Consider the following 21,391-nt stretch of genomic DNA (forward strand, 5'->3'; position numbering starts at 1 on the left):
TTCCCTCCCTCCTCCACTGCCCTACCCCTTCTCCCCTCCTCTCTGCTCCCGCGGCCGCCCCGCCCCTCCCTCCCACCCTCCCTGCTGGTGGCGGCGGCGGCGGCGGCGGCGAAGCCACGTGGTGGGGCCGGAAAGCCGCGGCCGCGGAGCGCCCGGGCGGCTGCCCCAGCTGGGCAGTGCTGCTCTGCGCCGCGCGGCGCTCGGTGCCCGCGTCCCCCGCTCCGCGCTCCCCGCCAGCCGCCCCGGGGCAGGAGGCGCGCCTGGCGGCCGGCCGGCCAGACAAAGGAGGTGCGGCGCGGCAGAGCCAGCGCGGGCCGACGGACCATGGACTCGGAGCACGAGCGGCCGGCCCCCGCCCTGAGGACCCGGCGTCCCCGGGCCCGGCCCTAGGCGCCTGGCCCCGCCGCCCGGGGCGCGCAGCCGGGAGGACGCGGAGCCCGCGCGGCGCGGAGGAGGCGGCGGCCGCCGAGCTAGAGGGGCGCCGGGGCGGACGGCCCGCGCGGCCCCCGGAGCCATGGGCAAGTGCAGCGGGCGCTGCACGCTCGTCGCCTTCTGCTGCCTGCAGCTGGTGAGCGCCGGGCGGCCGGGGCCGGGTGGGGCTTGGCGGGGCGGGGTCCCGGGCGTGCGGGTGGGCCGTGGGTCTCCGTGCGTGTCTGCCGCCAGTCCCAGCTTGGGGTGTGGGGGGGGGAGGTGAGCCGGAGTCACGGAGCGGACGGGCGGAGCCTGCTCCTGCTGGCCGGGCTGGCTCTTTGTGTGCGCTCCCCGCCTGGCGCTCCCCAGTCCCCGAGTGCGTCCTGCGCGCGGGTCCCCCCACGCCCACCGGCACCGTGCGAGTGGCCTGCTGCGGGACTGTGGCTCGCTGGGGCCGGGGGGTGTGTCCCGGGCTGCTCCGCGGAGACGCTGAGGTCCCTGCCGGGTGTTTTCCGCTAGATTCCTCGGTTGCTAGCGGCTCTCCCTTCCTCGGGGTCTGTGCCTGTGTTGAGTGTTTCTCGCAAAGTCTTTGCTCCTCTGTGTGTGTCTCCGTCTTTCTCCTTGGGGTGTGTCTAGCTCTCTAACCATTTCTTGTCCACGTTCGTCCGTGTGTGTGTGTGTTGGGATCTTAGACTCCAAGAACCGTACCCTCCTCCTCCTTTGTGCTGTTTCTGCCTGCCTTCACCCTCCTGACTTGGCAGGCCTGGGAATGGAGAGCCACCTTTCTTGGAGAGGGTCGCAAGGAACTGCCAGGTCCTGGGCCAGTCTGTCAAACTGGGTGCTGACCGCCCTCCCCGCTTTGATTGTGGCCACTGCACCCAGGGGCTCTCCATCAGCCATCGGTTCCTCCCCCGCGTCATGGGTGGGGACCAGCACCTCGCCTGGGCAGGCAGGGGTGAGGGGTGGGGATCCTGGGGTGCCCTGGCAGGGAGGGGAGCATCTGGGGGAAACTCTGCCTCATCCCAGCTTAGGGAACTCAGGTTCTTGCTTCAGGGAGGTCAGTGGAGTGAATCTGGGGGCTGAAGGGGACCAGTGCTCTTCAATTCAAGCTCTGGCAGGTGAATTTGGGGAGCGGGTTCAGGAGAAGCCAGGGGCTCCTGCCCATCCTAGAGCTCAGGCCTGAAAACTAGGAGGCTGTGCTGAGCCTCTAGGCAGAGAGGTGCACCTCCTTGGGCAGAGCTCCCAGCACTAAGCCTCCCTGATGCCCAACTCCACCCTCTGGTCCCCACTGTTGCCTGCCCCCATGCTTCCCCAGCACAGGTGCATACAGTAATGCAGAGGGAAGCTCTGAGCCTGGATGTGCAGACCTCGTTCATCTTGTTTCTCCCCTCTCAGGCACGCCAGCCCCAAACTTGCCATCCGCAGCCTTGCCCTCCTGGGCGGTGGTGGGAGCAGCCAGGCCATGAAGACTGTAGCCCTGTTCCCAGCTGCGGAAAGCAGGGCAAGGAACTTCCCTTCCCCGGGCTGCCTTGGTCTGCCTGCCTGCGAAATGCTTATCCTTGAGGGTTGCAGAGGGGGTTAATTAAAATCAGGTAGAATGGAAACTCTCGAAGGGCAGAGATTATCTGTTTTGTTGCCTGCTAAATCCCCAGCAGCTGGAACAGGGCCTGGCAGTCCATTAATATTTGTAAAATAAATTAATGAATCAGTTATTTGGCAACTCTGGGCTCACAGTCGAAACACCCTCCTTTATATACTTTGAGGAATACAAAATGCCAAGAAATGATGAAACTTTTCCAAGGATTTTTTTTTTTTCCCCTGCTCGTTCATTTTTAAAATTTAAAGGAGGACTTGCTTTATTCTTAAAAAAAGTAACGGACATTTATTGTGAAAAATGAATCAATAAATAATCCAATAGTGCAGAACATAAAGGTACGGTTCCTTCTGAGCCCAGTCCCACACCTCAAAGGTAAGCCCATTTGGCATTCGGCCCCATTCTCTGCTGCTGCAGCAAACAATGGTTAGCTTTAGGCAGCATTTACTAGGTGTTAGGTGCCCTTGGAAGCCCTTTTCCATGTATTAACTTATTCAGTCCTCGTAATGATCCTATCAAGCAACTTGCCCAAAGTTCCATGGTTAGGAGCCAGGCTTTGAAGCCAGGCAGCTGGCCAGCTTACTCTGTTGCCTTCTTCATTATAAAATATAAGTAGTTCTGGCACAGAGCCATCAGGGTCCCTTAGGAGGTCTTTACTCCTCCCTGCCTGCCACTCACCTGCCTCCAGACCTCCCTTCAGCTAAAGCTCTCTCGGCCCTTCCACTAAAGGGTTCACCAGCCTATAGGGGCTCCGGAAGTAGGCAAGACCTGGGTGGGATTCTGATTCTCCTACAACTTGGCTGGGTGGCTTTGGGCCACTTGTGGGAGTTAGATGAGATAATTTGCAGGGAGGGGGTGCTCCGAGGAGGGACTTGGAAATTGCTCTCTCGCCTCTGTTCTGCCTCGGTGAATGGCAGAGTGGGTCCCTTCGGCTGACGCTAACCCCCAGGGGCCTCGGCTGCCTGTCGGCTTCTAGTGCTCCAGAAGGCTGGGCTCCAACAGCCTGACGTGATGTGAGAGAGAAGCGAGGCTATTTTCCCATCCAGTGGAAAGAGGCCGAGAAGGAAAAGGCTGTTAAGTGTTTCTCAGCTGCAAACTTTAGAAGGGGAACTGTCATTTTTCCTCTTTTGAACAGGTTTTGATCATTACAGTAAAATAGGCTAGTTCTAGACACTCTTCTATAATCGGGATGGACTTGCTGTGGGTGAGGGATTAGGGTGAGTGTGTCCTGGGGGGTGGGAGGAGCAAGTGGGGGCTTTACATTCAGGCGGACAAGAGTAGGGACAGTGCTCTGGAGTTTGATAGACCAGACCTGTGTTTGAGCGCTGGCTTTGTCACTTCCTAGCTGTGTGATCTTTGGCAAGTGGCTTACCCTCTCTGAGCCACAATTTTGTCATCTGTTAGCGATAATATAAACAGTTGCCAATTCTTAGGGTTGTTTTGAGGAGTAAATACATGTGATGAACTTAGCATCGTGCCAAGCACTGAGCGAACGTTCAGTAAACTATAGTTAACATAACATAACTATTAACTATTGTTATGTTAATAATATATACACCATGGGATACTTTCCTGGAATTGTGGCCCAGGCATATCTAGGTACCCCTCTGTACTCTTCCTTTGTGGGAAGCAGCAGGTAGTTGGGCACTGAGCTGAGAGGCAGGAGGCTTGGATTCAAGTCCAGCTCTGCCACAGGGATGCTGTGAACTCCGACAAGCCTTTTCCCCACTGCAAGCCTTGATTTTTCCATCTATAAAATGGGGGCGGACTACTGCTCTGTATCTTCTGGCGTCCAGCCAGTCCTGCCCATCTGGGACTGTGAGATGATGTCTGGGCTGGCCTGGAGGTTTCAGGGTGCCTCGGTCTGGTTCCCTTCTGTAGAACACCCTGAGTCCTTTTCTTTCCCGAGTTCTACTTGGTGTATCATCTTGACCTTTTTAATGCTATTCACTCCCTAAGTTTTAGGTGCTCCTCTTTTCCCTCCCTTGCCCAAACCCTCCCCTTCTTTCCGGGTTCACCTCCTTCCTGCAACCTTACAGGCCACCCTGTTCTTCCTGTAAGAAGATGGACCAAGGAGATTTGCCCAAGGGAATCCTCGTCAATTTCATCATCATCATTATCGTTCCCATTCCTGGAGTCCTGTGCTAAGCACTCTATATGCATTACCTCATTTAACCAAATGAGCTTACATATGTAAAGCATTTGGCAGAGTGCCTGGTACGTGTTCAGCGATCGATAAACATTAGCTTTCACTGGTTTTATCCTCGTTGTTCTTCTGCACAACGGGATGGATATTCTCGCTCTCCCCTATGTCAGATGCGGAGACTGAGGCTCAGAGAGGTGACGACGTTTGCCTGAGGTCTCTAAGCTAGCCAGTGACAGATCCAGGACGTGTGTGCTTTACTGCCTGAGCAGAGAGCCCCCTGTCCTCCAGCAGCAGTCCGCGGCTGGTGTTTGTGCGTGCATGACCTCAGACAGGTCTCTTCCCTGCTTCTGGCCTCAGCTTCCTCATCTGAAATTGGTAATATTTCTTTTCTTTTTTTTTTTTTAAGGTTTTTATTTATTCATTTGACAGAGATCACAAGTAGACATAGTGGCAGACAGAGAGAGAGGAGGAAGCAGGCTCCCTGCCAAGCAGAGAGCCCGATGTGGGGCTCGATCCCAAGACCCTAGGATCATGACCCGAGCCAAAGGCAGAGGCTTTAACTCACTGAGCCACCCAGACACTCCTGAAATTGATAATATTTCAGTAGGATCATTGCAGTCGGCTGGGCCCGCGAGCCAGTGAGTGCTCAGTCATACCTCACTGCCATGGCCCTTCTCGTCCCCGCTCTGGGTGACCTTGGGCACATGCATTCACTCCTCTGGGCCCCAGTCTCTTCCTCCAGCAAAGAGAAAGAGCCATCCCTACCTAGTGGAGTTGTAAAAAGGGGTTAGCCAGTGCCGTGCACATAGTAGGCATTCAGAAAAATGCTGGTTTCATTCTCTTCCCTTCTGGAAAGCTCTCTGCTTTCTTGAAGGTGGTGGGTGAGGGGAGAAAAGACGTAGCTTCCTGCTGAGCTGCGAGTAATGGTGTGAAACATGGTCAACCTGATTGATGTCGTTATTAGCAGTAGTGATGGTGGAGACTGGAGGGAGCTGGGTTCCTGCGGGGGCCTGGGCTCTGAAGCAGCTGTGCCTACAAGCTGGTGGCCTCCTGGGGTGGGTGTGGGGGCTCTGCTCTGCTCTAGGTGCTTCAGGCCCTTGGACCAGGCTTGGGAGTCAATAGCACAGAGCACAGCGTTGTCTGGGCCAATGACCCTTTTTGTTCCTCATACCTTTTGGACGGCTGGGGTGGTCAGCTCCCTTTTTGCAGATGGACAGACTGAGGCCAAACAGCCCTGGAGACCCTTATGAGGTGGGCAGAGCAAGGTGGATGGAGAAGAGGGCCCCCAGGGGAGCCCATGGAGGGGGATGGCTCTGGTTTGCCTCTGTTGCAGGGGTAGGCGGGTGCTGGGTTTGGGGATAAGCACCCCGTAAACAGCAGCTGCTCTGAGATGTGAGGCTGGGTTAGGAGCAATACCTCGGGGCTCAGACAGACCTTGCCGCCTTGTTTTGTGACTTCCAGCACGTCCCTTCCCCTCTCTGAGCCTCAGCCTCCCCACTGCCATCGGCCCCGGCCCCTACCCCGTGGCAGTTTGGAGGACTCAGGGGTCAGGGTCATTTCCATAAACTCTTCAAGTCTTAGTTTCTTTATGCAGGAAGTGTATGGTTCAGAGGGAACTAATAACAGCAGCTCCGACTTCCGTTTGTTTGGGGTCGCCGATGAGCCAGGCGCGTTATCTGCCTACTCCCTGGTTACTGTCTCAGTCATCTGTGACCACGTGGAGGGTGGGGATAGAATGGGGATGCAAGCCCACACCTAGGTCTCCACGGCTTCCACCGCCCATGCCCCACTGCTCCCCCGAGGAGGGAGCTCCCCGACACAGCTGGAGAAACCAACCCTTTCCTCAGCCACTAGGGCTTGTCCTGCTGAGCTGCTTGTCCCCCATTTCTCCTCACCAACTCACCGTGCCAAGGTTGCAGTTGCTATGAGGCAGGTTGAGGGAAAGGTACCCAGGGAAGAAACTGGAGACCCGTGAGCTCTCCTAACAACTCTGTGAGGTAGGTGTGGTTTTTGTACCCATTTACTGATGGGCATACAGAGGCCTGAAGCACAGAGTGATTTGTCACCGAGGAAACAGTAGATACAGCCCGGGTCTTGGATGAATCATCGAGGGAAAAAGAGATGAGAGGGCTTGTAAAATCTGGGCCAAGCAGAGATGGTCAGCTGTCATCACTGACATCTCTTCTCTTCTCGGGCTTCAGAGGGACATGGGCGATGAAAGAGTAAATTGAGACCAGGGATGGTTTTTTTTTTTTTTTTTTTTTTTTTTAATGTCCTTTTTAAAGTAATCGCTGTGCCCAGTGTAGGGCTCGAACTCGTGACCCCGAGCCCAAGAGTTGCACGCTCTACCGACCGAGCCAGCCAGGTGCCCTAGAAATGTGTTTATTTAAAGCTAGTTCCAGGCTACAGCCGATGGAGCCGGTTGTGGTCCGAGAGAGCCCAGTTCCAGTGCCCTTGGCCTCTGGCCTTGACCTGGAGAGGGAGAGGGCTGATGAATCCGAGACTCTTCCGCCTGTGAGCCCCGTGCACCAAGGTTTTAGCAGAACTGTTACTGTGGCTGCAGGCTTAAACGTGTTACCCGGCCTCCGGGCCTCTGCCTCTCCGAGCAGCTGGCGAACCAGAGGCAGAGCGGTCAACAGGGAAGAACTTGGGCTTTGGGGTCAGGCTGGGGTCTGAGTTCCATCTTTACCTCTTTGTAGCTGGGTGACCTTGGGGCAAGACACTTGACCTTTGGGCTTCCACCTGTACTTCTCTCAATCAGGAGACTGATCTGCCTCGGAGAGTTGTCAGGAGGCTCCTTTGAGATAAGATACACTGAGTAAACCTCACAAAACGTTCCTGCTCCTAAATGCTCCAGAAATGAAACAACAAGTTCTATGAATCTAAAAACCGCGGTGTAGGAAAGGGGACATGTCCCTTTTTCAATACGTAGAAGACATAAGTGGAGCAGAAGTTCTACCAGATCTAGGCAGCCTTGGCCTTAGTGTTGTTTAGTCTTCTCTTCTGTAAAATGGGAATAATCATAACACCCCACTCATGGGACTGTAGCGAGGGTGGCCTGAATTAATGCAGGGAGCTCTGGACTCAGAGCCCTCCAGAGGGGAGCAGAGGGGAATTGTGGCCCCCTGTGTCCCCTCTATAAAGGGAGAAGGTTGGACTCATCATCTAAGAGGACCGCTCCAGCTCTAAGCCAGCAATGAGTCCCGTCCTTTCCCAGGGGAGACCAGACCGGCCACCATGCCAGCCCCTCCTGCTGTGGGCAGCAGTGATGTGAGGCTCGGGCTCTGAGCCAAGGAGGACCCCCCTGTCTCCAGTGGCCTCCCCAAGGCTTTACACCCAGGTGCCAGGGCATCTGGGACTCCCATGCCCTCTTCTTTCCTCTGTCTTCTGTTTGAATGAACGTCGTACCGTCCCCATCCCAAATGCCCAGTTGGCATATTTGGTTGTAAACTCAAGTCTCGGACCGCAGAGTTTCAGAGCAGCAGTGTCTGACCCATGACTCACCCCAGGCCATTGTAGCTCAGTGTCCTGAACTCCCGAAAGACTCAATTCTGTTGGGTCAGAGAGTCAGAATTGCCTCCAGCTAACCCTACCCAGAGTTGTGTTTAGCAAATATTTATGAGACACCCACAAAGTGCCAGGCACAATTGTAGATGCTGTGCAACTGTGAGCTGGCCCTGCCCTTCTTTGGGCCTCATTTTCTCCAAACTGGGAAACGGGAGAGGAGATTGTTGAATTCTATCAGTGGCTTTCAGGTTATCTACAGAGGCTCTGCAGGGGCAGACTTGACAGTCATAGGGTGAGTTCCCTGTCACTGGTGGTGGTTGAGAATTTATATGTAAGTTGGATGACCGCTTGGATGTATAATGGATCTGATGATGATCCAGGTCCCTTGGAACCACCAGATGCTGGTTCTAGGTCCTGAGAGGACAATGGTAAGAGTATAAAATGGTATCTATTAGGAATAGTGGAAATTGTGGGCTCCTACCATGTCCCTTTTCCTTAAGCATGCACCTCCCTGCCCCATCCAAATCACAGATCCTGGCTGAGCTCCTGGCACGGGGAGCAGGGGACATGGGAGTCTGTAGGCTCTTTAACCCCAAGTCTACTCTGGTTGCACCTTGCCCTAGAAGGGGAGGCAGCCCTGGGATTTTCAGGATAGTGATGGCTCCTAAGCCTTTTTTGGGGGGTGGGGGGGGATTCTGCGGCCCCAGCCTGAATCAGAGATGTGGGTTTTCAATTACACAATTAAATGCACAATTAGGCATAATTACCAGTGCTCAGAGCCCGAGACTGCTCATAATAGGCGTGTAATCTACTGCAGCCTCTGTTTATACTACTCAGCGCGCGCCCTAATGATGCCAGGATGCCTTCACACTGCACTGTTGCCATGGAGACAAGCCCGCCACCACCATGCCAGGCTGACAAATGGTGTTCCAGTCCTGGGCCCCTGGATTGTTTCTGAGGCCTCTGCAGCCAGCCCCGGAGTGAAGGGGCTGGCAGGGCTGGGCAGGAAGGCGGGTCGCCCTCCCTGCCCTCTGATGCACCCCGCTGGCTGGAGCCAGCCTTGGAGCCAGCGGGGAAGACGGGAGAAGGTTGCTTCAGTGGCTCCCCCCAGAATCCCTAAGCCCGAGCAGGCTGGCACAGTTCCTGGGAAGCGTCTTGAAGGGTTATCCGTGCAAACTGAGGTGTGGACAGGGGACCCTGCATACAGCCAGCTCCCATGTGGGCCTGGCTCTGCCATGAACTAGTTCTGTGACCTTGGACCAGTCCTTGCCCTTCTCTGGGGCTCTTTCTCCATATGTGAAATGGACTGCAGGGAGTCTGCATGCGGGCCTTCTTATAGATTTACTGAGCACTTCCGCCACGCTGCCTACTGCTGTAACTGCTTCCCCTGTAGGAGCCCATTCCCCCTCGCTCTGCCCCGGTTGGGTAGACCTATCATCCCCGTTTCACAGAAGCAGCAACTGAGGCCGTGAGCACTGACATCAGGCAGTGGCAGGGTCATGATGCAAATCCAGGCAGTCAGACCCCAAGTCCCCCAACTCTTGGCTTCGAGTATAGGACCTCACACGAGCCCTCTCCTGGCAGTCTCGCCGCAGCCCTAGAGGGGGACCCTGGTCATCTCCATTACCCAGATGAGGGCTCTGGGGTTCACGGCGCTGAAGTCACTTGCCCAAGGTCACACAGCAAGGCGGTGGCAGAGTGGGTTCTGCCTGATGCCAAAAGCCAGAATTCCTAGCTTTGGCTTCTTAGTGGGAGTCATGAAGGAGTAAAAGGATCTCCTTCCATGAGCATATATAAAGGTTCCCCATTGTCCCCATCTGGCCCCAGCTGCTGGAGAGGCACCGAGTCCTGGGGCCCCTCAGACCCAGCACTTTGCTTTGACCTTGAAAGAAATCTTGGCCTCATTCTACCTACATCAGCTCACTCCCGCCTGGTCACTGGCAACAGAACCTGTTTTTGATGCTCATTTCCCCCTACATTTCTCTGTTATTTGGTACATTATTATGGTCACCTGTCAGGTGCCAGCTCTTGGGAACCAGATGACTCAAATGTAGTGGAGAACCAAGACTGGAGCACAGAGGCTTGGGGGTCCCATGGTCTGGGGTTCAAATTCTATCACTTAATGCATGATGTGGGGCATGTTGCTTGACCTCTCCGTGCCATAGTTCATCTGTCATGAAGGCAGCCATCTGTACTGTGTAGTCATCTGTACTGTGCAGGGTTGGTAACATCACACCACTCACCAAATGCTTACTCTGTGCCAAGGCCTTTGCCTAAGGCCGATCTGTGCTCTTGGGGAACCTTGTAACACGCAGCCTATCATTGCCATTTAACAGAGGAAGCACCCAAGGCCCCAGGCCTCAGAGCTGGTGGGCAACTGGGCAGGCTTCGGAGTCCAGAGCCCCGCCCTTCCCCACCAGGCCCACCTCCAGCATGGAGAGACAAGCGTTCCTCCTGCCGCTTTCTGGAAACGACCGGTTGCTTGGCCAGATCTTTGGAAATGAGGCATCTAGAGGAAAGGGCAACCTGAGGGGAACAGTGTACCTGGCCCAGTCCAGGGTCCCGTCTCGCTGGGTGCCGCCCCCACGGACCCCCTAAAGTCTGCATTTTCCAAGAGTAGGCTGTCAGACATCACCTTCACTGCTGCACCATCCAGGTGGGAAGACTTGGGTCTGCCCAAGACCACAGTGTGAGTTAGCGACAGAGTTGGGACTGCGACTTCAGACCAATCTAGGAGACTTCTTGTTACCTTCCTTCGACCTGCTATGGGTCCTTGGGAGAGAGAGGTTTGGGGCTGGAGTGTGCGTGCATGCGTGTGTGTGTGTGTGTGTATGCAAACCTGTACACGGCTGCATGCCCAAGCATTTGTGGGGCAGACACTGGCACGTAGAGATTTGTGGATCAATAAACATCCCTTCCCGCTTTCTCCCTCTTCATTTATTCATGAACTCTGAACTCCTTGGCTCCAGAGAAACTGCCTGGAAGAAAGCAATTAGAGCATAATTAGAACCACTCCTTTTAGCAACTCTCAGTGGGAGGGGAAGGGGGCTGCTCGGCCATGGGGGTGGGGGTGGCCCCGGAGTTCCCTGCAGCCCCCATTCCTGCAGGCTGCCCATTCAGCTCCCGCTGCCCCCCGACGGAGCTCAGCCTCTGGAGTCCTGGGCACCAGCCCACTTTCATCAGGGAATAAGGACCTCATCCCCGGAGGCATCCAAGCTCCATAAGATTAAGGCGAAGCGCGGTCTGCTCACGTGCTAAGTTAGATCAGGTGATCTCCGAGTCCCTCCTGTGCTGAGCTTCTCGGGTGCTCCCTGCCAGGGCCTGGGCCAGGCATTGCGCGAAAACTGAGCAGCACAACATGGCTCCTGCTTTCTAGAAAACATCCCGGCATCAGATGATAGCGAATGAAGACTACGCTTGACAATAGGAAATGTAAATTACCTGGAGGAGGCGGGCCTCCGTTCACCGCCCGATGATCATAGTAATAACTATACCAGAAGTCAGTGTCTGTGGAGTGTTTCTGACCCCAGAGCCACTGCTCTTCCCTACCAGGCGTCCCACCAGCAGAGGGAGGTCACCCAGGAGCCAGGGCTAGGGGCTCCTCCTTCCTCCCCGAGGACTGGGAGCACAGGCTGCAGCGAGATCCCAGGCGCTGTGATACTAGATTCCGATGCTTCTCCTCATTGAGTCTCTTGCAGGCGCCCTCGGAGGTAGATGCTAACATTGTCCCCGACATACAGGTGAGGAGACTGAGGCTCGGGGAGGCACAGAGCCTGTCGCACTCTAGATTCCTCGTGCTTTGTGCTCTTCTGGGTTTGAGGGTGAGATCAGCTCTCCCCTGAGCTTCACAAGCTCTTTAATGTGCCTTCCGCAGCCAGCTCCCCATTGAAAGTAACACACTGAATGGTCTTGTTCCTCTTTCCACACCCAGTGTCAGCTAGAGAGACCGGGGGAGCCCCCGCTGCTGACTTGGGTCCCCGCCCCCAGGACCAGCCTTGGCAGAGGAAGGTGAAGGCCTGGAAGATGCGGGTCTCGGGCCTCTGGAGAGAAGATCACCATGGATACCCCAGGAACCAGGGCTGTAACCAAGGAGACAGCCCCCCAGCCCTGAGGCTGTGACAAGGAGGGTGTGGCTTCAGTCTAGGGACGGGCAGAATGGCCACCTGGGGCCCAAATGGACAGAGGAGGGGATGATGAGCTAGATGCGGGAAGAGGGGGAGAGTGGGGTCAGTGATGCTCCCTCCTGGGAAGGGGGGTGGGGTAGTTGGGGACAACCAGGCCTCCTTCCATTGCCCTGTCCCACCTGCGGCGAGGTTGCCATGATAACCAGCTCCCCTTCATTGACCCTCCGTAGGGTGCTGTCCCCTTTCTCCTAGTGACAGGTGGTCACCCTGGCAACAGGCCCTTTGCCCAGCAAGGGTCTTGACTTTCTGGTGGCCCCGTCCCTCACATGTGCGGATAGATTATTCTTCTGACACGTGCGGCAGCTCTGTCCAGCTGGAGGTGAGGGGCCGCATGGGGCCAGCCCTCAGACGTAGGACTTTTACCCGCCCTTCACCAGACTCCCCTGGGGACCATTGTGAAGTACAGCTCTGGTCCTCCTTCCCTCTGTTTACAGTAGCCCATGGCTCCTCATTGCCTTGGGGAAGAAGTCCTAATGTGGCGCATCTCAAACTTGAACGTGCAGCCATGTCACTGGGAGGTGACATTCTCCAAATGCACATTTCTGGACCTAACCCTGAGTTTCCAACAAGGTGCTGCTGATAACTGCTGGTCCGGGGATGCCGTGGTGAGAATTACTGGGTCTAGCCAGTGGGACGCAATACTGCCCAGGCTGGCCCACCAGCTTCCAGTGCCGGAGCGCAGACCATGTTGCTGTAAGCACGCCAGCTACCCCTCATGCCTCAGTGCCTTTGCATTTGCATTTGCTGTTCTAGCCTCTGGACGTCCTTTCCCCTCTGGATCTCCTGAAGGCCAGCTCACTCATCATTTCCTCTTTGGAGCTTCTCTGTCCTCCTGCACCGCCCCCCAACACACACACACACACACACACACACACACACACACACACACACGTCCTCCTCCGGGCTCTGACAACACCTGTCCCCGCCACTTCCGTCAGGGTGGGTGTCACGCTGTGGGAATCTGCTCCTGTTTCCGCTTCGAATCTCTCTCCCTGAACTGGGAGCTCTGGGTTGGAGCCGCCTGGCCCTCTGTGAACATGTGATGCTTGATTGACATCTGGGCACAGACGGAAAACCTGGGTGAATAATCACAGAGCTGCTTCGTTCACTCAACCCGTCTGCTCTTCTTGGCGCCTTCTCTGTGCCAGGCCCTGACCTAGGTGTTGGGGGTTCGGTGGTGGTGTGGGAGGAACAGGGCTATTAGAGGCGCCGACCAGTCTACAAGCAAGGTGTGAGCTGGCCTTGGTCTGGATTTCTTGGTGCTAACTTCTAAGCTGGTTCTTCATTCCCCTGGGCTCCTCCTGGGGCCCAGGCACCTGTGTGGCCCAAGACTGCTTTGGGGACATGTCTCCAGTGAGGATTTGCCAGTTTGCTCACTACAGATCCCAGTCCTCATCCACTCGGCCCCAAGCCCACTTTACAGACCTGCCAGGGCTTTTTCAGAGGACAGCCTGTGTGGCTGGTGTGCACACTCCAGGCCTCAGGTACAAAGGCCAACTGTGGGGGTGGATGTTACCGACACTTACATCCAAAGGTGTCCTGACCTGTGTATTAGGCCCAGAAGAGAGCCCGGGGTGGGAATGCGGGCCAGGGCTGCCTGGACACTACTGTGCTCCAGGCCAGCCCTCCAGAGGGTCAGAGGAATTTACATTCACAGCCTGGCTTCCAGACCGTTATGTCTAGGTGGAAAGATAGGACATATTTTATTTAAGGGTCTGTTAGCTGGGTTCATAACTTAAATATTTAGATGCATGGTGCTGTGTTGGTTCTCTCACTTTGGTCCTAAGGACCTCCAGATCTTAGAAAAGGTTCTGGACTTGAGGCCGGGTGCAGGCAGAGGCTCCCAGGTGCCTGATCTGCCTTGGGCAATGCCAGCTGCTGCAGCCTGTCACCGCCTGTCTGTTGTCAGCAGCCCCATGAGCCATCTGAGCAGGCTGCTGTCCCCCAGCTGCCACTAGCTGTCATCCCCAAGACAGGCCCCTAAGGACACAGGGACCGCCCCCCCCCAAAGTGAGAGATTGTCGGGGGCCCGACCTGGGACTCGCACAGTGGCTATCGGCTGGGGTAGGCTGGATGGGATGGGATGGAAGGTGGGGGGCTCAGTTTATCAGGCCTGCAATGGCCAAATGTTTGACATATGTGAGCGGCTCTCGCCCTCCCAGATGGACCAGATGGTGAGCCACCCTACCTTTGCTCTTCTTCAGGAGTCTGAACACGGGCACATTGCTCAGTCTGACTTGTTTCTTCATCTGTAAATAGAGATAATCGTACTGGCCTCCTAGGGCCACTGAGCAAACTCAGTGTGCGACTCCCTGGAGAGCACTCAGCACAGCACCTGGCACTTAGTACTTAGCACACAACCAACAGAAATCACGACCCATCTTTCGGAGGGTGGCACGCCTATAAGGCCCAGAGCCATGACTGTTGGTTTCATGGGAAACTCCCAGGCAGAGAATCCTGGGATGTGGGGGCCAGGAGGGTCCCCTGGAACAATCCTCGAACCCCTTGTATAGATGGGTACACAGAGGTCCAGGAAGGCAGTGGAGCCCTTTGCGAACTGTTCTAGGAAGCAGACTGACACCACTTCTGGAAAGGATCGTGGTTGGGTGTGTGATTCCAGACAAAAATACCCAGAACAAAAATAAACTCCCCAGATAGGTGGAAGCACTTGGCTTCTCAGCTCAGTCCGGCAGCCGTAGGCAAGTCTACGGCTAGAACCCTTCCCCGTGCTCTCGATGTTTCCAGACAGGAACTGATGGGGAGCAGCGGCAGAAGTGCCATCCATCCAGGAGGTGCCACAAGAGAAGTCAGACATTCCCAGGAAACGGGACTTGACCCCCCACTCTGAAACCCAGTGACCTCAAGAAAGGGCCTCGATCTCCTTCTTTAGAACATGTGGCTGCCACTGCCCTAGCAGGATAATAAGTCTGTTCCTCATGGACTCTGGGGCCCAGGGACTTCATTCAGATCTGTCTCCACCGTGTGACCTTGTCATTTCTCTTCTTTACGCTTCGCTTTCCTTGCGTGTGGAGCGTGGGTGATCTCAGTCTCTACCTGCCATGTCTCTGTGAGGGTCAAATGAATCAGATGCTAAGCATTCAAGAGACACTTGGCATATAATAAGTGTTAGATATTATCTCTTAGTGTCACTCTGCGATAATTCGAAATACCACCTGTAAGGTGCTGGGCTCAGCATAGGCACTTATTAGGTACTCTCTTCTCTTTCCTTACCCCTGTGAACCCCAGGCCTGGAGAGAGGCAGGACCCAGTTCCCAGGAGGGGCTCTCCCCCCACCCTACTTCCCTTCCCTTTCTTTCCCTTACCCCAGCAGACAGCAAGCCCCTCTTCTTCCAACAGGTTCTGCCTGCAGCTTTCTGGCCCAGGTCCAGGAAATGATTGCAGGCGTTGGCTCAGCTCCCTCCCCTCTGCTCCTCTGCACCCCCACTTTAATCTTCCCAGCCTGAGGGTGGGGGATGGGGAGGGAGAAAGTCTCCTGGGGGCTGTAGGTATCTGTCAAAAGCTCAGGCTCTGGGGTCAGACCACTTGGGTTTGCTCCAGCCCTAAGATCTCAGGCGGCGCCCTCACACCCCCCACCATAGACCCCGGGGCCATGGCCCATCCCTCACTCTGCTTGTGAGGCTGAGGGACGTGGTTCCTGCAGAGTGCTGGGCACAGGGCCTGGCCCAGAGTTAGCGGGGTTGAAATATTAGCCATCGTGAACACTAGTGTTCAAGTTCAGAGCCAGCCATTGTGAAGGGAAACAATTCAGCCCAGCCCCCTGGGGGCACCCTTCTTAGGGCGCAGGCAGCCCCAGATGACCCCCACCCCAGCCCTCTTTGGCTAGACCAGAACAGGGCACCCCACCCTAGGATGAGGATAGATTCCCAGGCACGGAAGCAGGAGACAGGCTGGGGTGGGAGGGTAACAGTTCTACTCATTGATTCCTTTGTGCCATGGACGAATCAGGGCAGGTTACCTGCGCAGGTAAATGGACCTTCGCCAGGTGGGAGTAAGGGCAGGACATAGGGAAGGATACCCAGCCGTAGGCACTGCCCCTCAGCTCTCTGAGCCTCAGTGTCTTCATCTGTCCAGTGGGGCTAATAACCCCACATTGCGGTGGGGGGTGGTGGCATAAATCACAGGCTGAGCTGTGAAGAGCTGTCCAGATGTTGGCAGCTGCCGCGATTCTCTGCTGGCAGAAGTGGGGAAGCTGGGAGCTGAGCCAGGACTGTAATGGAAAGGGAAGGGGGATCCTGCAGCCCTGGGGGAGGGGCTCCTGCCGACCACCACCACCGAGGCTCTGCGGGCTTCCCCGCCACTGCCCCCCAAGCCTTTAGTCTGGAGGGTAAGTCAGAAGTGGTTGCTGTTGCCATAGCAGTGAGGCTGGTTTTCATCATTATTTTCTTCCTGGGAGCATCAGTGCAGGAGACTGCTAAATAAGTCAGGGAATTGGATGTTTTCCTCCCTCCATCAGGTCACGTGAAGAGTGGCTCAGTCAGGAGGAATGACCTGCCAGCTCCTTCCCACACTTGACCCTCCGCACTAGGTGCCTGACTCCTCCAATATGATACTTGACCCAAGGGAGCGCTTGAAGGGCTTGGTGCCTCCTCTCCAGCTCCAAGCTGCTCTCCTGCTCAGGCCTCTGACTCCGCCATGTTGGCAGCAGGCCACAGCACGTAGTAGCCCTTCCAGCCCTTCCCTCTGGCCTTCTGCCCCCTCTGGTTCCCCGTGCTTCAACCACAGGGGGCTTATTTGCACCTTTCTTTTTGCCAAGTTTCCTCCCACCACAGGACCTTTGCACATGCTTTCCCTTCTACCTGTTCTTCCCTCTCCTCCCTACTTTGCTAACCCTTCTTCCTTCAGTTCACTTCCTCCAGGAAGTCTTCCTGAGCACTACCATCATAGCTCTCATTCTTGATTCTTGTTACCCCTCTTTCAGACACTTAGCACAACAGTAATTTGGCTGTGTGTGTGTGTGTGTGTGTGTGTGTGTGTGTTTTCCCTCTCTCCCTCCACCCTACTCTGAATGTCAACTCTGTGAGGCCAAGAGCTAGTGTGGGTTTTTTCCTCCCTTTTTTTTTTTTTTTAAAGTATGATTCTCATAACCTAAAATTCAGCATCCTAGGGGGCACCTGGCTGACTCAGTCAGTAGAGCATGACTCTTGATCTCAGGGTTGTGAGTTCAAGCCCCTTGTTGGGTGTAGAGATTACTTAAATAAAATCTTATGGAGCGCCTGGGTGGCTCAGTCAGTTAAGCATCTGCCTTCAGCTCAGGTCATGATCCTGGGGTCCTGGAATGGCCTGCTTAGTGGGGAGTCCCCTTCTCCCTCTCCCTCTGCCTCTTCCTCCACTTGTGCTCTCTCTCCAAGAAAAAGATCTTTTTAAAAAATTTTCATCTTAAAGTATACAGTTCAGTATTTTTAGTGTGTTCACACTGTTTTGTAGCCATCACCACACTCTGATTCCAGAATGTTTTCATCATCCCAGAAAGAAACCTCAAACCACTCCCCATTTTCCCCTCCCGCCAGCCTTTGGCTATCATGAATCTGCTTTTTGTCTCTCTGGATTAGCCAATTCTGGACATTTCCTAGAAGGAGAGTTTTAGAATATACAGTCCTTCGTGACTGGCTTCTCTCACTTAGCATAATATTTTTATCATTCATTCGTTCATTCATTTAAAGTAGGCTCCCCACCCCATGTGGGGCTTGAACTCGTGACCCTGAGGTAAGAGGCTGTGCTCAACCAACCGAGCCAGCCGGGCGCCCCCTAGCCTAACGTTTTCAAAGCTGATGCTTGTACCCTGTATCTGTGCTTCATCCCTTTTTATGGCTTCATAGCCCATGTGTGGCTCTATCACATTTTGTCTACCTGTTAATCAGTTGATGACTATTTGCGTGGTTTCCATTGGGACTGCTGTGAATGACCTACTATGAACTTTTCTGTGTAAGTGGTATGTGAACTTTGTTTTCAATTCCAGTGTATCTACTTAGGAATACATTTTTTTTTTTTTTAAAGATTTATCTAGTTTAGAGAGGGGGAGGGGCAGAAGGAGAGAGAGAGAGCAAGAGCCTTAAACAGACTCCATGCCGAGCTGGAGCCCAACATGGGGCTCGATCCCACTTAAAAGTCGCAACCTGAGCCAAAACCAAGAGTCGGACACTTAACCAACTATACCACCCAGGCACCCCTCTACCTGGGAATAATTTGCTGAGCCATAGGAGAACTATGTTTAATTTTTTGAGGAACTAGCTTTGTTTTCCACAAGAGCTGCACCACTTTACATTCCTACCAGCAATGCCTCCAAGATTCTATTTCTTCACATCCTCATCCAAATTTGTTGATATCTTTTTTTAAAAAGTTTATTTATTTATTTAAGCAATTTCTATACCCAACATGGGTCTCAAACTCAGGACCCTGATATCAAGAGCCACACCCTCTTCCCATTGAGCCAGCCAGGCAACCCCGTCTTTTTTATTTAAGCTATCCTTAGGGATATAAAGTAGTATCTCATTGTAGTTTCAATTTACATTTCCCTGATGATGTTGAGCATTTTTCCATGGGCTTATTGGCCATTTTTAAAATCTTCTTTGGAGAAATTTCCATTCATATCCTTTGCTTATTTTTTAATTGGGTTATTTATCATTTTGTTGAATGATTGGAATTCTTTATATATTCTGGACTCTAGACTCTTATTGCTTCTTTGATTTGCAGATATTTTCTCCCATCCTGTGTGTTGGCTTCCACTTTCTTTCTTTCTTTCTTTCTTTTTTTTTTAAGATTTTATTGATTTATTTGACAGACAGAGATCACAAGAAAGCAGAGAGGCAGGTGGGGGGGGCGGGGGAAAGCAGGCTCCCGGCTGAGCAGAGAGCCCAATGCTGGGCTAGATCCCAGGACTCAGGGATCATGACCTGAGCTGAAGGCAGAGGCTTTAACCCACTGAGCCACTCAGGTGCCCCTGGCTTCTACTTTCTTGATTGTGTCCTTTGATGTTCAAATGGTTTAGATTTAGAATTTTTTTTTTAAGGTTTTATTTATTTGAGAGAGAGTGACCACAAGCATGGGGAGCAGCAGGTCAAGGGAGAGAGAGAAACAGATTCCCTGCCGAGCAGGGAGCTTGATGTGGGATTTGATCCCACGACCCTGAGATCATGACCTGATCTGAAGGCTTAACCAACAGCCACCCAGACACCCACGTGGTTTTGATTTTTATGACATTCACTTTATCTGGTTTTTCTTTGGCTACTTGTGCTTTTGCTTTGGTATCTAACAGGTGCCTAGTCCAGGGTCCCTTGGATTTACCCCTATGGTTCCTTCTAAGAGATTTATAGTTTCAGCTCTTATATTTAGGTCTTTGATCCACCTTGAGTAAGTTTTTGCATATGGTGTGAGGTAGGGGACCAACTTCATTCTTTTGCATGTGGATTTCCAGGTGCCCCAGCACCCTTTGTCGAAAAGACTATGCTTTCTCTCCATAGAATGGCCTTGGCACTCTTGTTGGAGATCAGTCAAACGTATGGGCTTATTTTTGGACTCTCAATTTTATTCCACCAACGTGTCTCCCTAACGTTATGTCAATACCACTCTTTTTTTTTTTTTTTAAGATTTTATTTATCTATTTGACAGAGATCACAAGTAGGCAGAGAGGCAGGCGGGGGGTGGGGGGCAGGAGCAGGCTCCCCACTGAGCAGAGAGCCCGATGCGGGGCTCGATCCCAGGACCCTGGGATCATGACCTGAGCCGAAGACAGAGGCTTTAACCCACTGAGCCACCCAGGCACCCCAATACCACTCTATCTTGATTATCGTCATTACTGTGAGTTTTTAAATCAAGAAGGCTAAGGCCTCCCAACTTTGTTCTTTTTTCAAGATTATTTTGACTCTTCTAGGTCCCTTAAACGTTCCTATGAATTTTAGGACCAGCTTATCTGTTTATGCAAAAAAAGTAGTCGGAATTTCAAAAGAGATTGCATTGAGTCTATAGCTCACTTTGGGAATATTGTCACTCTCACACAGCTAGGTACGAATCCTGCTTCTACCACTTCCACACCCTCCCTGGGCCTCTGTTTCTACGTTTGGAAAATGTAGAAAATGACAAGAGTTGAGAGGAGAATGTGAAATGGGCAGACATAAGGCAGCATGTCCAGGATGGGGTCCGGAGGGAAGTCCCTGCTCTCTTCTCTGGACTCGTGCAAAACTGACACTTGAAGTCAGTAGTGGTCTGTTCAGCCATCGCAAGCCTAGTGTGGGGTCAGAGTTCGTGAATGTTTGGTGGGTGAATAAGAAGAGCCAGGGTAGGGAAGGGGGCCAGGCTGGGTCAGGCAACTGCTGGCCCAGATGGGGTGGGTCAGGGAGAGTGCTTCCTAGCCTCAAAGGGATCTGCACACCAGGACAGTGGTGGTCTCTTCTTCAGGATTTGAGTCCTCTGAGCCTGTAGGGGACCCAGACCCAGAGTCTTCACTATGAGGAATTCATTGAAACTAAAGTGTCTTTACCCGTGACTACGGGCCAGGCAGTGTTCTGAGCATTTTACACATATTCCCTCACTTAAGGCTTATTGACAATCCCATGAAATACGTACTATCATCATCCCCATCTTAGAGAAGTTAAAGCACAGAGAGGTTAAGTGAGCTGCTGAAGGTCACACAGCTAATAAATATAAAGGTAGGATTCAAACCCAGAAAGTCTGGCTCCTAGGCCACACTTTTAAGCACCGCACTGTACAGCTTCTCAGAGAACAAGCAGCAGGAATCTGACCTTGGTAGGAAACCAAGGACTTAATTATCCCAATAATGATGATACAAGCACAGTACTTTACAGTTTGAAAAGCACATTATAGTATATAAATTGCTTTCAAGGCTATGGTCTTAATGGATCCTCCAATTTCTCTGTGAATAAGACAAGATGTTATTATCCCCTATTTGCCAATGAGAAATGAAGATCAAGAGAGGGAAAGTGGGGATTCAACAAGGTCTGTGCTCCTGTTACATCCCTGAATCCTCACACAGACCCAGGAGGTGGGTATTCGCAGTAGTTGTGTTCCCATTTTACAGACGAGGAAACTGAGGTTCCAGGAAATGACTTTCCCAGGTCCTACAGCTTGTGAGTGAGAGCTGGGACTCCCTCCCTGGTCCGCCCGACTCTGGAGCTTGAGCTGATCGCTGCTGGGCTCTGACCCCATTGAATGCTGGGCAGATTTAACTCCTGAGTGTTTGTGTCAGCCTTCTGGTCTTTTCCACCCCAGCTCCAGCCTTACAGACATGCCTGCAATTCTCAAGGCCTCCTGAATTCTCTCTGCTCAAGTGCCCACTCCATTAAGGTGCTCTCTACCATGAGTTTTTTGGCTTAATTATATGGTGTCGTTTGTTGTACTTAATGGGGAATCTGATTAATCACCTTTTTATTTATCCAAAGTCCATCGATCTGCAGCCAGCATCTTCTGGGAGAGCCTGTTTGTTGCTGGATTTTCTCTACCTGGATTGCCTTCCCATCCATCCCTGTCTGAAGTGGGGCTCCCTCATCCTAGGCCTTTGCTGCCCACTCCAGAGCC

General features: G+C 53.4%; 1 protein-coding gene across 3 annotated transcripts in view; it reads left to right on the plus strand.

The window, feature by feature from the left end:
* Nucleotides 1-371: 371 nt before the first annotated feature.
* Nucleotides 372-21,391, plus strand: part of NKAIN1 (sodium/potassium transporting ATPase interacting 1) — a 38,994-nt gene continuing 17,974 nt past the window's right edge. For all 3 annotated transcript variants that reach the window (XM_047727865.1, XM_047727866.1, XM_047727868.1), the window contains exon 1: nt 372-568. In XM_047727865.1, the coding sequence (XP_047583821.1) occupies nt 515-568 (54 nt within the window). In that variant the 5' untranslated portion in view covers nt 372-514. The remainder of the gene's footprint in view (nt 569-21,391) is intronic.

Source organism: Lutra lutra, chromosome 4 (assembly GCF_902655055.1).
Source record: "Lutra lutra chromosome 4, mLutLut1.2, whole genome shotgun sequence".
In the NCBI taxonomy this organism is placed as follows: Eukaryota; Metazoa; Chordata; class Mammalia; order Carnivora; family Mustelidae; genus Lutra; species Lutra lutra.